Source organism: Mytilus galloprovincialis, chromosome 6, assembly GCF_965363235.1.
Source record: "Mytilus galloprovincialis chromosome 6, xbMytGall1.hap1.1, whole genome shotgun sequence".
Classification (NCBI taxonomy): domain Eukaryota; kingdom Metazoa; phylum Mollusca; class Bivalvia; order Mytilida; family Mytilidae; genus Mytilus; species Mytilus galloprovincialis.
The window spans coordinates 25,100,839-25,116,668 of record NC_134843.1 but is presented as its reverse complement, the minus strand read 5'-3'; the positions used below and the strand labels follow the sequence as shown (position 1 = coordinate 25,116,668).

General features: G+C 29.2%; 1 protein-coding gene across 3 annotated transcripts in view; it reads left to right on the top strand.

Annotated features, from left to right (window-relative positions):
* Positions 1-10,625, top strand: part of LOC143079232 (plasmolipin-like) — a 33,012-nt gene extending 22,387 nt beyond the window's left edge. For 2 of the 3 annotated variants that reach the window (XM_076254468.1, XM_076254469.1), the window contains exons 2-5: positions 573-748; positions 2,157-2,327; positions 3,388-3,498; positions 6,680-10,625. In XM_076254468.1, the coding sequence (XP_076110583.1) occupies positions 623-748; positions 2,157-2,327; positions 3,388-3,498; positions 6,680-6,847 (576 nt within the window). In that variant the 5' untranslated portion in view covers positions 573-622 and the 3' untranslated portion in view covers positions 6,848-10,625. Of the gene's footprint in view, positions 1-572; positions 749-2,156; positions 2,328-3,387; positions 3,499-4,564; positions 4,673-6,679 lie in introns of all 3 variants that reach the window. The other variant, XM_076254470.1, reaches the window with a different exon arrangement.
* Positions 10,626-15,830: the final 5,205 nt, after the last annotated feature.

Below are 15,830 nucleotides of genomic sequence, written 5' to 3'. Positions count from 1 at the left end.
AAAATTTTGCTGTGGAATGTATATATATATACTGGCCATTAAGGCGATTGTCAATCACAAAGTAAGATACAAATATTATTGGAAGGAAACATAATTTGAGTTGTTACCTTTAAGATTCAAAGTGATTTAGTTGATATAAACTTTATTGGTTTTTATCATTTGTTTATACTTCAAGGTGAATTAGTTAAAGATCCATGTGTGTGGTTATTTGTTTGAATGCTATAGTTAATGTATGTAAACTACTCAAATATAAATCTGTAGGTTCAATAAGTAGTTACATTTTTAATATTAGCAGAAAAGGGTCATATCAGAATTCGTTACACCCAGGGTGACCTTCCCCAACCACAAGGAATCACTCTATCTATTTATACACAAGCAAAGTTGATTATTTAAATCATTATTAAATAGTACATGTACTTTATTTTCTGTGTAAGATGTTTGTGAGTGTATATTGTGTGTGTTAAAAGGGATAAATAAGATATCAACAAAAAGATATCAACAAAAAATTATGATTTATTTTGATTTTAAAGGAAAATCTGATTGTTCTAATTTAGTTCCTTACTCTATTTCAGAAATTCCACATAAATTTTAAAGAAAGTCCTCTTTACCCAACAGGCTCAAGATGGACAGCCAATATAATGTCGATTCGACAGAGAAAACAACAACCACAACTAGCTCAAGTGGAGACGTTGGATTGGATAAAATGTATATGAAATCTATAGATTCCATACTGAAAATAGCTGAAATGGTAATTTTATTTCATAACCAGTGCTGCATTTATTTTAAGTGGTAGTTTGTACAATCATGACTATATATCATGACTATATTATCATGATTATATCTATAATACTAAAATTACGAGGTCCAATTTGTCAGCCGTCATCACGTAAAAACGACGAATCACAGAATTCAACTTTATATATAACTAATATAGTACAAAGGTGTAGATTAAAAATTACACCACTCCAGGCTCTTTTGTTTTCCACGTAATTAATATTGCCAATAATTAAGAAGTTCCGGGTCGAGTCCGCTACCGATACCAATAGTATATTCACCTGTTACCTTATCTGTACGTTCAGCATCTGACAGGCGCACCACCAAACGTTGTATTCAGGACTAATATGCTATATACACGGGTCATAACCACAGGGTTAATTTGACACTACTAAATTGTAAAATTGTTACCTATTGTAGCATTTTAATCTGTAAGACTTTCTAAGATAACAATACGAATACTAAAAATCTGGACTAAAAATAAGGCGTATATATGTACAGTTTTCAATTTGTTAGTGGGCATGACGTAAAACAGCAAAGCAAAGAATTCAACTTTATTTATAACTTATATAGGACAATGCTGTTGATTAAAAAATACTCCATTCCAGGACCTTTTGTTTTCCAAATAATTAATATTACCAATAACTGGTAAGTTCCAGTTCAACGGGTTCAAACAGAAAGACTTGAAAGCAGAGAAAAACTGTGTATCTTATTATAATCGACATGACTTTATCAGATGACAATACTAATACTAAAGTAAGGCTTGCGCATAGTTATATACTTTAATTCAGTCACGGACCCGTGATATCACGGGTGTGTTCTAGTAATATATATATATACATGTATATCTTTTCTGATTTTGGAAAGGAGTAAGGAGAGTATATCCTGTTGAACATGTTGAAGAAAAGAATTACTTTGCTAAAAAATCCTATGAACTAAAACAATTAACACAGATGTCCTCATCAGCTGTAGTATTTTGATAAAATAAGAAATACATATAAGTCTTGGCTTATTTTCTTAATATATGTATGAGAAAACAAAATTATTAACAAAATTATCTGAATTGCATAATTTGTTCATGTTTTTACCAAATATGAATTGTATTAAGATATGTACTCATTGGTCTAAACTTGAAAATGTGTCAGGTCCTGAAACTGATTTTGATATTCTCCACAACCTCCATCATTTCCATTTAAAGATGATGTGTAATAATTTTATTTGTATACATTGTTTATTGTGTTTTTAAAACACAAACTTTTATATTTTAAACAGTTTGTTTCAGGCAGTGAGTCTCATATTCAATTCTGTGTGTAATCTCTAACCAAAAGCACATGAGCAAGCACAACCATGTGTTTTAAATGAATGTTTTATTTATATTTCAGGTCCTGAGTCTGATCATATTTATCTGTGTAACCTCCCACCCATACTACAGCCTCATTGGAGGAGGATGGGTACAGTTTGTGAGCATATCTTGTCTGATTACTGTACTTATTCTATGGATCTTCTTTATGCTACGTATTATCTACAAACTACCAGGACCCTGGATGTTAATCGTAAGTTTCATCAAAACAAGATTGTTACTAATAATAAGTATTTTTGGTAAATTACCAATGAGACAGCAATCCATAAGTAAAAGAAGGAAAAAAATTCATATCTTTACAATTCATGTTCACGGATCTCGCATACATGTATTTGATTTTTAACATACTAAAACATGTATTCAAATGACAAAAAATCTAAAAGAAATAACAATGCACAGACTGTTTATTATGTATAAGCATTTAGTGGGTATTTTAAACTGGACACCATGTGATTATCCACCAAGATGACCTTTGAAAAGTGCAGACAATAAATTAACCTGATAATGAAACTTGTACACAATGCTTATTACCACAAAACACAGATCAAGTTTAAATTTAGGCAGTGTCAAATTTACATCTCTAAGGGTATGCCCCTTTTCAAATGGAAAAATTGCTGAATTTTTCATTTTTGATCTCTAAATTTAGTTTCTCTCAACCAAATGTTATTAAACTTATTCGCAATGCTTATTATCATAAAATACAGATCAAGTTTTAATTTTGGTGGTGTCACTTCAACTGTTATAGAGTTATGTCCTTTTACAAATGGAAAAATAGGAACCAAATATCTGGTCTAAAAATATCAATGACGTAATTGTTAAAAATAAATTTTAAAATTGGAGTTACCTTCCTTTGTCCTTAATTGTAATTGAATCAACTACAACCAATGCCTTTTACAATGCAAAGTTCACTGAAAAAAATAAAACAATCTTTACCCTTCCGTGCTTACAATGGCTTACAAGCACTTTGATTAAAGTTTTCAGTTTTGTCCCTTTATAACTTTATATGATATGCAAGCAGGGGCATCATCTGTGTCCCATTGACACATTTCCCCCTTCTTTTTTTTTACATACTTAATTTACACCAGTCCACCAATAAAAACTGTATACTGAAGGTACACTGCTTCATCTTAACAATCAATAAATAATAAATTCAAATAAGTATAGACCATCATATTTCATTAAATTATGAACACTTATAAATTCTGTATGGGAAATCTTGTGTTTACTATAATTTTCATACCTTTTGATTTCAGATCCTGATTTACTATGTAGTATATTGTGTGTTTTACTTAATATCATTTCTGGTTTGTGCTATACAAGCTGGAAAATATGGCTCTGGAACTGGTGGTTTAATTGCTGGAGCAGTAAGTTCATGACCCTTAATTCCCAGCATGCAATAGATCATACCAATTCTTATATTTTATTAATTTGGTTCAAAGGCTATTCCATTTAAACTTACTGATCTTTGAACAGATGATAATCAATGCTTTCAGATTTATTTTTATTTTTCATTCAATTTATCTTCATTCAAGATGAATGTATATATATATAAATACATATTCAAATGAGCTCAATAGATATTTTTGAAATTACATCTGACCAAATGGTTAATGCTGGATTATCTTAGATTAATAACTTTAAATTGGATAGCCCTTACATATTTAGCTTTGATTTTAATACAGTCAACATGATTAAGTGAGGCCAGTTGACGTGGTTAAGAACAAGATTTGAAAAATATGAAAAAAGTAAGATAAAAAAACGAAAAGATATTAAATTAGCATAGATGAAAGAGCAGATTTGAAAAGAAAAAAAATTTATGCTAGTTTTATATATATTTAAAAAAAAATCGTTTCTATTTTATATGGACTATGAGAAAATTCTAGATCAAAATTATTATGGGGAATTTTTTATGGTTTTGTTTTTGTTTTAGCATTTGGGTTTATATGCAGCCTGCAGGTCCTGATTGTGTCTTCTAAGTAATTTAACTGGCCTTGCTTTATTTCTGGCATACTCATTAAATAGCCAAATCATCAGATTTCAAAAGAAGTACAAGATTTTTTGTATAATATGGCAAAAGAGAAAAATAGTCTACAAGATTATTTTGTTTAGATTTTAAATGAATAGTAGTAGAGAAATCCTGTATCCTACTATTTGCTATCAAATATTTATCTAAATCTGATGATTTGAAACAAGTTAACTGCTAATTTTTGTTCCAGATTTATTTTCACATGAAGTTTCATTCTGCAGATTTCTGTGTGGCATTAAACTTTTTGGTGAAAATGTGCTATTTATATATAAAATAAAAAGGCACACAGCTGTTGATGCAATTTTACGAAAATGAAACTGGAAGAAAAATTTCTAAGTATACATTTAGTTAACCTTAGTTTTAGTTTTCATGTTTATATTAGCCAACTTTTCCTTCGTTTACAGATACTTATATACTTTGTGGTTTATGTTGTACTCTATTTTATAAATGCCATAGTCTGCTTTGCCCAGTCAGGCAAGGCTCCACAAAGTGCTGGTTTAGTTGCAGGTGGTGTAAGTATATCTTATGTATTCTGGTTTAGTTTTCACTTTCGATCTTTTATATCTGGGCGTTATGTATTCGGGTTTAGTTTTCTGTAATTAGTTAATACTTCAGTTTCTTTATGTATATCTCTTTCATATTCATTTGATAAAATTTACTGTTTGCAATAGCATGAATTGTTCTATATAATAAGAATGTTCTTATCCCGGGCATAAAAACAATGCCGTATTTGGCGAAACCTTTTCAACTTTTTATCTCCAGTGCTGTACAACTTTGTACTTTTTTCACTTTCGATCTTTTATATCTGGGCGTCACTTGTAAGTCCTGTGTGGACAAGGCGCGTTTTTGGCGTATTGAATTTTAAACCTGATGCTTTTTATTATCTATTAATCATGTTTTTCTTTGTCTAATGTGTTCTCCTATTTATTTGTATTGTAGTCCTGTAATATTATGTTGTCATTTCGGTGTTATATTTAACTTTGCCATTAAAGTGCGAGGTTTGGCATGCCACAAAACCAGGTTCAACCCACCACTTTTATTCCCCTTTAAAAGTGTCCTGTACCAAGTCAGGAAGATGGCCATTGTTATATTATTGTTCGTTTCTGTGTGTGTTGCATTTTAACGTTGAGTCGTTTGTGTTTTCTCTTATTTTTGAGATATTGAGATCAGACGTGGCACGGTACTTGTCTATCCCAAATTCATGTATTTGGTTTTCTTGTTATATTTGTTATTCTCGTGGTGTTTTGTCTGATGATTGGTCCGTTTCTGTGTGTGTTACGTTTCGGTGTTATTTCGTTGTTCTCCTCTTATATTTAATGCGTTTCCCTCGGTTTTAGTTTGTTACCCCGATTTTGTTTTTTGTCCCTGGATTTATGAGTTTTGAACAGCGGTATACTACTGTTGCCTTTATTTAGCTTTGCTTTAGTTGACAATTTCTGTCTCTGTCTGTTTCTCTGTCTCTCCCTCCCATTAAGTTTCAAGTCTCAAGGGGAAGAAATATGTTTTTTTGCTAAAAAAAAAAATATATTCTGATCACCAATATGAAATAAAATGTTGTCATCAATCAGATGACCAAAAAAATATTCAGAAAACATATTTCCTTCATACCTTTTAGTGTTATATTTAAAAAAAAATATAATTTGATAGATAGCGTAGGAAACGCGTGAAAAAAGACGAAAGACCAATAACACACCCTGTCCTCCATTGAAGTTAAATGGTTGCTTTCTTAGAAAATAACAGACTGTGCAACATGAAATCGAACTCCACCAAAAACCTGGATTGATCTCAGGTGTACTCTGATTTTGACTTCATTTAATGTTTATAGTCTTTGTGATAAGGTCAGTTCTAAGTTACTGTAAGTAAAAGGTCAACTATATCAATTCAATGTTGATCTTGTCTATCTTTTGCAACATTTTATAATGGACTGTACATCATATCCATTAACATTAACAGAAATTTATCAACGAAATATATGCTGAGATATTTTAATTACAAATTGATGTTATACCTGTCAAGAAAATAACATAACTTTTACAAGGTGGTTAAAGTAATCTTTGATAATTGGAGTTATGTTGCTTTGTCCAGAATTATAGTTGAATCAACTATGAATCAACTACAACCAATGGTTTATACAATGCATTATTTAATTTTACTTCCCACTGATAAATTAAGACAATCTTGAATCTTTACCCTTCAGTGCTTAATAATAAGCACTTTGATTCTATTGCTTTATGTTAAGGCCAACAATAGTTTATCATTAGAAGATATTGTTTCAACACATTATTAAGTCATAATCAGCTTATATATATGACAAGTATTTTGTATCTTAACTTTTTGTTTTTAATTGCAAGGAATCAAAATTTAAAATAATAACATTTTATATTTAAATGAATTCACAGAAAATTAAAGGAAAAAGTTTAAACCAGACTCCATATCATTATTTATTATCGTTTTCGTTCAAATTTAAGAGATAACAAAAACTGCACAAAATATAATATTGTTTTGATATTTCATTTTAGGTTTTCTGCGTGATCATCCTGGTTGTCTTGGGTGCAGATACCTTCTTCCAATTCCGTAAGTGGCAGGACAGTGGCTCCAGCTTCTCGACTAGAAGTACAACTTCATCTGGTGGAGCTGCCACCACAACGACAACACATACCACCTACGAAACCCGTACTCAATACTAATGTGGCAGCAACTGAGTGGTTCTAAATATAGATTTTTGTTTGTATTTGGTAGAAGGGTGTAGTAAAGATATGATTTGGAATTTTATATGCAACACAAAATGTGTGTAGAAAATTTATACGGTGATTGAAATTTGAATAAAGTCCATCTGGTCATCGTCAAAATGGATCAATATAAATATTGAGACTGCTTTTTTATTTTAAAGTATATATATAATATGAAAATTTTAAATTTATTCCTCCCAACAAAAATCTTAAAATTTTATGCTATAAATATCTTTTATGTTACAATAATGTGCCAACAACTTCAACTTCTTCACAAATTTTTCCTTGTGCGATACAATGCTTATATATTTTTGGTTGCAGATTAAATGATATAGAATTTTTTGACTTCAGTCAATAAAAAAGTATTTTGAAATAAATCACATTTTAGAAAGCATTTACATAATTTATTACAATTACAAAACAATAAGATATAATTTCAAGAAAATAAGAGTGAATTGCATAATGAACCTCAAGATTGAAACCGGGAAATACTTCATGCTTAAAAATACCATTGACTACTCCTACAAATTGATAAAAAAAATGTCTATTTGACTGACATTGTATGTTGAGCTACATAAAATTTAGTTTGATAAGAGGTTGAGAATAGGTGATCCCACATGACAAAATTGGTAATCTTGTTTTTTGAACATATTTCTCAATTTGAAGCTAACAGAAGCTCAAATTTACATCATTTTACAACTTATGATAACATATATATACTGAGGCTCATTTGATGGTATTAGGACATTACGCTTAGAGAGGTGTTTTTGACATTTCATTATCTAGGCTATATCTACCTTCATAAAGCACCTGACAGTCCATTATAGAAATTGGAAAAATTATTAACTCTTGCCTCCAAAAAACAAGTCAAATAATGCTAAGGCAGATTTTCTTTCAGTGGTATTTTTAAATGCAGTGTAAAAGTAAGATATGATTTTAGAAGACAAAAAAATATACTAATTAATATTGTTTAGTGTTATAATGGATAGTTTTTATATACTGTGTATCATTATATGTATATTTGATGTTAATTTATTACTGCAGTATGGGTGTATTCATGTCACAGATAACGCATAGTTTGTATACTAAATGCAGCGATCACATTTCTCCCATCATTTCTTATGATAAAACATTGTCTAATCCTTGATGACATCATTGTGGTAAAACCATTGATAGATATGGGTGATTTCTAGCTTTTTTAGAATTTTATCTTGTCAGAAAGAGGATAATTATAACAGTTTGTTTATTGGTCAACAAAATATGTAGAATCTGAGAAAAAAGTAAAAATCTCAAAGGGCTTAGATTAAACGAATTTAAGGAAAGAAGATTTAAAAGTTTAAATAACTAAGAAATAAAATTTTGGGATTTGGCTCTCAAACAGGTTTTTTTTTTAATTGATACTGGTTTTTTTTAAATGAATTGAAATAAAAAGCTCTTAAAAGGGAAATAAGTGGATAGTTTAAAAAAATTCTTATATTAACCATCTTAACCGTGTTACTAAAATAAGTTAGAGGGCTGATAGTGGTCATTAAGGTTACTACAGAATGCCATAGGGATTTTTTCATGTATTATTTACTTTGAATTTGATTCACTTGATTAGTATATATATTAAAATAAAGAATTTAAAATATTGCTTGTCATTGATTTTAAAGACCTTTCAATTTTTTTTTTATAGTTTTCCTTGTATTTGGGTTTCAATTTTACTTTCTGTAAATATGTGGCACTAAACAGGTTTCGGTATATAAATCACAAAGTAAAAATACAATGAATGTCATGTGTTTCATTTTGAATGTAATGTATTTATCATGTATATATTTTTGAGACACCAGTGGAGACTTTCATGATTTTTTTTCTTTGGGAAGAAGTAAAAATGTTGCAAATAATATTGTCAACTAACAATAAGTTTTGAAATTCATATTATACACAATTACAAACCTTTAATAAATATCCAAATATCTTTCCAGGCCATGTACAGTTTTTCAAAAGGTTAAAACTTTTAAAATTAAATACAGTTTATAATAAAACTAAAATAAAAATTCTTGCATGAATTATTTTTGCACAAACTATTGTGTAAACTTTGCCTTTGACATCATATTTTTGCTTTTGTCCTATTTCATATCTAATTTTGTTGTTGGTGTGATTATTCCATTGTTTCATTCAGGGTTTTGCTAAAGATATAATTTTAATGTTTTATTAAATTTGTTTATCATCTCATATGTTGTTATTACACATTTTATAAATGTTTCATATGTTTATAAATATGATTATGTTGTATAAATCATTAGTGTAATGTGTTTTTTACTGGCTGATATAGTTTTTCAAATACTTTAATTTTCTGTTCTGTATTTTTTTTCAGTGTAGCCTCTTTTTTTTTCTTATCTTCTAATTTAAATAAAACAAAAATCTTTAATTTTAGTATTTGGGTAATTAGTTACAACTCTAATGATGATAAATGCTAAGTATTTTATTAATAAAACAATATTTGAGTGTACAAATATTTAGTGTCTATACTTTGTTATTTATAATTTTTCAAATAATGTTAAATGTTGTTTAAAAAAAATTAGTTAACAAATAAAAAAAATTGCACATGGCTGCACTGATTGTCAAGTTAAAATGCTTAAAATAGAATTTTGATATATCATATCCTAATAACCTATAGTGGAAAGCTAAGTTGAACAGAATCTTTTTGCAAACAGTTTCACTTAAACTGGTAACTTGAGAATAAAGATTTTCATGAATTGCAGTGTTTAATTACATGAATACATATCCCTAGTTTAGTCATACAATTTTTGTGATAACATTTCATTTTCAGTAGTTATTGGTACTTTTTTTTAATGTTTTTGTTTGTTTATAATATTTTATGTTTAGCATTAATTTGGAAAGCTTTAACTTTAATCATGCAATTATTTCATCTTAAGCTTTTTTCAGGGTTATAAAAAAGAAAAGAGGGACAATTTTTGTTTGCTAATAGTGCGACTAAGAAATAATTGAATGTATGAATATTTAAACAAAAAACAGGTTTAAAAATTGCAAGTTAAACAGAAATACTGTTCCACACAAATCTTGAAAAAATTGGACTATAAATATTTATTTTTATATTTTATATATCGTGGGCTGGTTTAATATTCGACTATTTTTAATACCATTTTTTTTTTATTTTTACAATATTTATTTTCTTTTATTTAGTAGTATGCTAGGATAACTGTTCATTAAATAATATTTTTGCTAATTTCAGCTTATTTAGCATATTATAAGATCTGTAGAGAGATAAGAATACTCATATGAGGTTACATTGAATATTAATAGTTCCATTCAAAATGTTTTTACACAAACAACCTCAAAAATTAAACTCTGTTTAATATTAGGAACTGCCAACTTAAAAATAGTATGTAGTTTGTTTTTTAAAAGATAAAAAGAAAGATAACAAGGTTCATACACATTTTCTCTTTTGATTTTGATTTTTTAATTTGAAAAAAACTTTACTTCTTTCACTATTCTCAGTTGAAAAACATATTCCTGAAGCTTAATAAAATGCACTTAAACTTTTGAAATTATATGAGTTTTGTGTATGATCATGTACATAGTTATTGTACTAGAATATATAAATAATATGTATACATTGTTTTGTATATCTGTTTAATGGCATAATCCTAAATAGAAATATCTGTATTTTGTCACAGAGCAGCTAATATAGAATCCTGCTTATTCAATATAGAATAAAATAGAAGTTATTGACTTTTCTTATTTATCTAAACTGGAAGATGTTCAATACAATCATTGTTAAACAGTTTTCCCGTTTGAATTGTTTCACATTTGTCATTTTGGGGCCTTTTATAGCAGACAATTTAGTATGGGTTTTGCTCATTGTTGAAAACCTTTAGTTTATGATTCCTGTGTCATTTGGTCTCTTGTGGAGAGTTGGCTCATTAGCAATCATGCCACATCTTCTTTTTTTATACTGATAACAAAAGTATTTGGTTCCATTTGTCATGAATTTGAACAAAATGGACAAAATCAAGGATTGGCAATAAATTACAATTCCCTTAGATGTTGTTATAGAATATAAGAAACTAAAGAAGATGGTTTTAGACAAAATCTGTGAATCTGTTATCTGCTAGCAACACTGTACAGAATACACTTTAAAATGCTTTGAATTTATATAAATATATGTCTGTCCAAACACCTTGTCGGCTCAATAGAAGTACCAATAGTCCTCCTTGACATCATTGTCCTTCAGTTTGAATTGAATCACACTGATCACTTTGTATGTTATCTTGAAAATTGTATGTGCCTTTCTTTCTAAGTTGCAAAAATTGGTGGGCGCTTGCGAAATCAAGATCTTGATTCATACTGTCACATATGTCTGCTGCAAACATAGCAATACTATTATTTGACAAATGGTAGTCTTTAAAACTGAAAATCTTCTGGATTGGTCTCCCTTTATATGTCATGTTGCTGTTTTTTTCACGTTGAAACATTGTTTTTTTAGTTAAATTTATCTTCAAGCAATACACTTGACGCTCTTCCTTTGATTTAGTTTCGAGTTCATTTGTAAGCCGATGACAACCATGGCATTGTGTAATGCTTGAAAAGCTTCTCCAGTTTCATCAGTATTTAATATATAGGTTCCTATAATATAATAATATATTTGTCACTTTTTATGTAATTTCTATGTTTAACTCATTGAAACTAATTGATAGTCGAGACTCATTGTTAGTTTCAAGATTAAAATTTCATTTTCTTACTGATCAACGATGTAGGTCGTATCGTCAAATGACATGTTTATGATGTGAATGTTCTCATCTTTTTCATGTATTTGTACTTGCAAAGGAAAAAGTAATATTTTTCTGTTAATCAATGAAAAAAAATTCTTATGTTATTTTTGTAGTTCCATTTTTTTTGTCTCCATCTAAGATTTCCAGTGATCAGTCTTTAAAAAATTTTTGAACAATTAACGTGCTTTTTTCTTTTTCAAGAAATGCATGACGCCCATTAAACATGTCATTCTTGGGCTTGGTCTTTAATGACTATGCAAATGTTCGTAATAGCTGATTGGAATTGTTATTGTTAGTACTTTTAATTTGTTATACATTCTTCTATGGTCAATGTATCAACAGGAATCGATTACCTTAGCTGTATTTGGCAAAACTTTTAGGAATTTTTGGCCTCAATGCTCTTTAACTTCGAACTATATTTGGTCTTTTTATCATTTTGGGATTCGAGCGTCACTGATGGGTCTTTTGTAGACGAAACGTGCGTCTGGCGTAAATATAAAATTTCAATCCCCGTATCTACGATGAGTTTATTCACACTTATGTCAATATTCATTACTTTCTGGCGATTCTCACAATCCTGAATAATTGTCTTTACTTCTATTTTTGTCCACATGTTTCACCGTTATTTGATTATCGATATCTATTTTATTTATAGCTGTTGCTGCTTTTAGATTAACGGTATTGGTTATTTCATTCCTCAGGTAATTGTCCATTTTGTCTACAATTATAAATAATTCAGGTATGTTTTTGGAAAGATTAGAACTTGTTCTAAATCTTTACTAAGGCACTGGCCTCCCTAACAACACGACAGGTTAGCTACTGTTACTAAATGTATTCACACTGAAATATAGTTCCCTATAGTTCTCATTTATGTGCACATAATACACATAAATGTATCCAAGAATGTATGTAACTAAGGTGTGTTGATGTGAAGGCTTTTTTATAACGTTTTGATTAGGTAATTGGGTATTGATACAATACTACAATGATTGACAACTGTCATTATCACCAAACACAGACAAGGTGGACCTTTAATTACAATGCCCCACCTCCTAAACTGTCAATTAAATTGACCACAATACTTATCAACTTCAGTCTTACATAATTAGAACCTTCAATATACAACTTCAATATACAAATATTTGACCTCATAATTGAATACACAAATGTATATATTAGATGTTTGATATATATAAGGATGATAGATTTATTTATGAGGGCCCTCATGGGGTTTTTGATTATGTGATTACTTGGCCGTTTTTTTAATGATTATTTGATTATTAAGCCAAATATTTCATGATTATTTGATTACCTAGGACTGTATTTTTAGTTTATGATTATTTGATTACTAAAGATAAGCAAATATTTAATGATTATATGATTATATTGGCAAAAAAATGGTGATTATGTGATTACTAGGACCCCCCCATGAGGGGCCTCATTTATTGCCTATTACTTTTGATCTACAATACATAAAGTGATTCTGAAAATTATGTCTGAAAGATAAATGATCAATGGATTAACAAGATATCTTTAAAAAAAAAATGAAATATGAATATAAATATGAATATATAAAAGCTATTCAAGTAAGGCCTGAAATTTACTCAATAAATTTCGTATAATCATCTGTAATTAATAAACAATGTAGATTAGTTCACTTATTTATATATAATCAGGAATAAGCTTGAAACAGTTTTAAAATTTTAAAACTTAATAAACCACTTTCGAGTTCATCCGTCACCGGCAAAAACTCGTCAATTATGCGCGCCTTTATGACGTCATTTACCAGATAGAGGGGATCGCCTGTATCCCTGCACTATTTACGTTCATCAAGCGTCTTAGTGATCGTCGTTGTGCAGGATAAACTAGAAATAATGGTTGTTCTGTAGGTACTTAATGACAATTCCCTAATGACAGCAGTGCTGATTGTCAATTTTGAGAATTTAATTTGCTGAATAATTCGTACAATATAGAATTATAGTTTTCCAACCACTCGCTCAACATTGAAACGGAAGTGACGACGCCCCTAAACGCACAAATGACGTTCACTAAAACCAGAGTTTTTGACGGAAATGCATCGAACTCGAAAGTTGTCTATTAAAACAAAACATTGTTTATTAATTTATTCATTTTTGCAATCAAGAAAGAATCCAAATTTTAATCAGATAATTTTTTTTTAATTTGTTTACGTTGAAAAAGTACATTTTCAATGCCCTGTTTTGAGAAATACTTTAAAAATTAATCTTCAATGTCATATAACCTATGTTAACTTACCAAATGCCCCAAAAAACTTAACATATTTATTTTATTTTATTATAACCTATTATTATAGGTTATTTTTGCTGACACTTTAAAGTTCTTAGCTGTTGGTCTAGATTTTATGTCTTACAATGATAGTTGGAAGCATTTACTAGAAGAATTTTGGTTTGCTATTGTTTGTTTTTTTGAAACATGGTCAGAACAGGCAACATTATTTGGATAAGATATAAACTGCAGTTTAAATAAAATTGTGCAAATTAAGAGACCCATATTATTTAATTAAATGAGCTCATTTTATTCTCATACTGGAAAATGTTCAGCAATAGTGCTTTATTAATGTTCATTTCCCCCCACCATACCTTAATAAGATTTTTTTCAAACTACTCTCCTAATCTTTCCATGAGTGATTTCCATCACTTTGATTATGTATGTATGTGTCTATATGAGTTCTTGACTCTGAATGAGACCAGTGTTTATGATTGAACACAGTATTTTGTTCAGCAAAGGGTTCTATTTGTCTGTTTTAGTTAATTATTTAATGCAGATTTTTTCTGTTTTCTTGATGGTTTGCTAGATCAGTTGTCTGGTTCATCAAACTAATGATCTGTATATTAGTTTGATAATTTCACATACTGCTAATACTTTAGCAGTTTTAAATAGTTGGCATTTCATCCATTGGGCCAGTTTGTTGACTAAGAATTAAAATGAAACAATGTTGGACCCTATTTTCTATATTTTACAATTATAAATGTTAGTAACTATATAACTTTGGTTAATAGTAAATTATGTTATTTTTTATTTATATTCATATTTCGAAGCTACAGCTCGTTTTCAAGCAAACTCGTTGGACGCTGCCATAATGATTCAAAGGAGATATAGAAATTGATCACAGTTGCACTGCTGTTGGAAGTTTCCTTTTCGATGATATCACCAGCACTGTCATACGCACTACATTGACATGAAATGTAAAGAAAACGGTTATTTTCAGTGTAATTCCAGTTTATGAAATATTGAATATTTCGCAACACTAATTTTTCCGATAAGTCTTATGTAAACTAAGCGCTCGTCTGGATTGGTATATATTTATTGACGTTTTGTCCCGCCTTCAGTCATGAAGGCGAGACACAGCTGTACTGTTTCGGCGAGAAATTTCATCGTCTCAAAAACATAATAACTGTTTTCAAAAACATCAAGCAATTATTAGAGGAAAAAAATAGTATGTTTTATGTTTCAACTTACAAACTGCCCCGAAAGCATCTTTTTATGTTATATTTTGGAGACAATAACGATCTTAATTTCAAGTCTATCTGTTGGTCCAATATCATACAAGGATAAATGATCATCTTTATTACAAGAATTTTTTTTGGGTCATTTCTTCTGTTCTAAAGATAAAACGTTAAAGGTGAAACATGTAACTGGGAACATTATTTGTTATTGTCTACAATAGACCTATTTTAATGTTCTTTTTTTTTGTCCACACCATACCTAATTATTATTTGGATCTTATTCAAACTAATTTTCCAATCTTTCAATGAGTGACTTTTACTACTTTGATTATTGCTTTAAGGAGTTCATGTTTACCAGTTTTTTCATGTATGATTCTAGTTTTTAGTAACATTGGTCATTGTATATTTTTAAGTAGTCCTGTTTATTAAATCTATATTAATAAGCCATTTTTTTTACTATGAATGTTTGTTCTTTTGGAATAGTGTATGAATTCTAAGGGGATCAATTTATATTGTGGAATGTTTTACAATTTATTGTCTATCAAATCACTTCTTGTGAGATACAAGAAGGGGAAGTAAATTGATGTCTTGTTTGGAATAAGAATGTTTCTGTAAGTAGCTATAGCTTTAGGTCAGGCATTTCCACATGTCGAGCGCAAAAGATTGCTGAAGGCTCTGCAA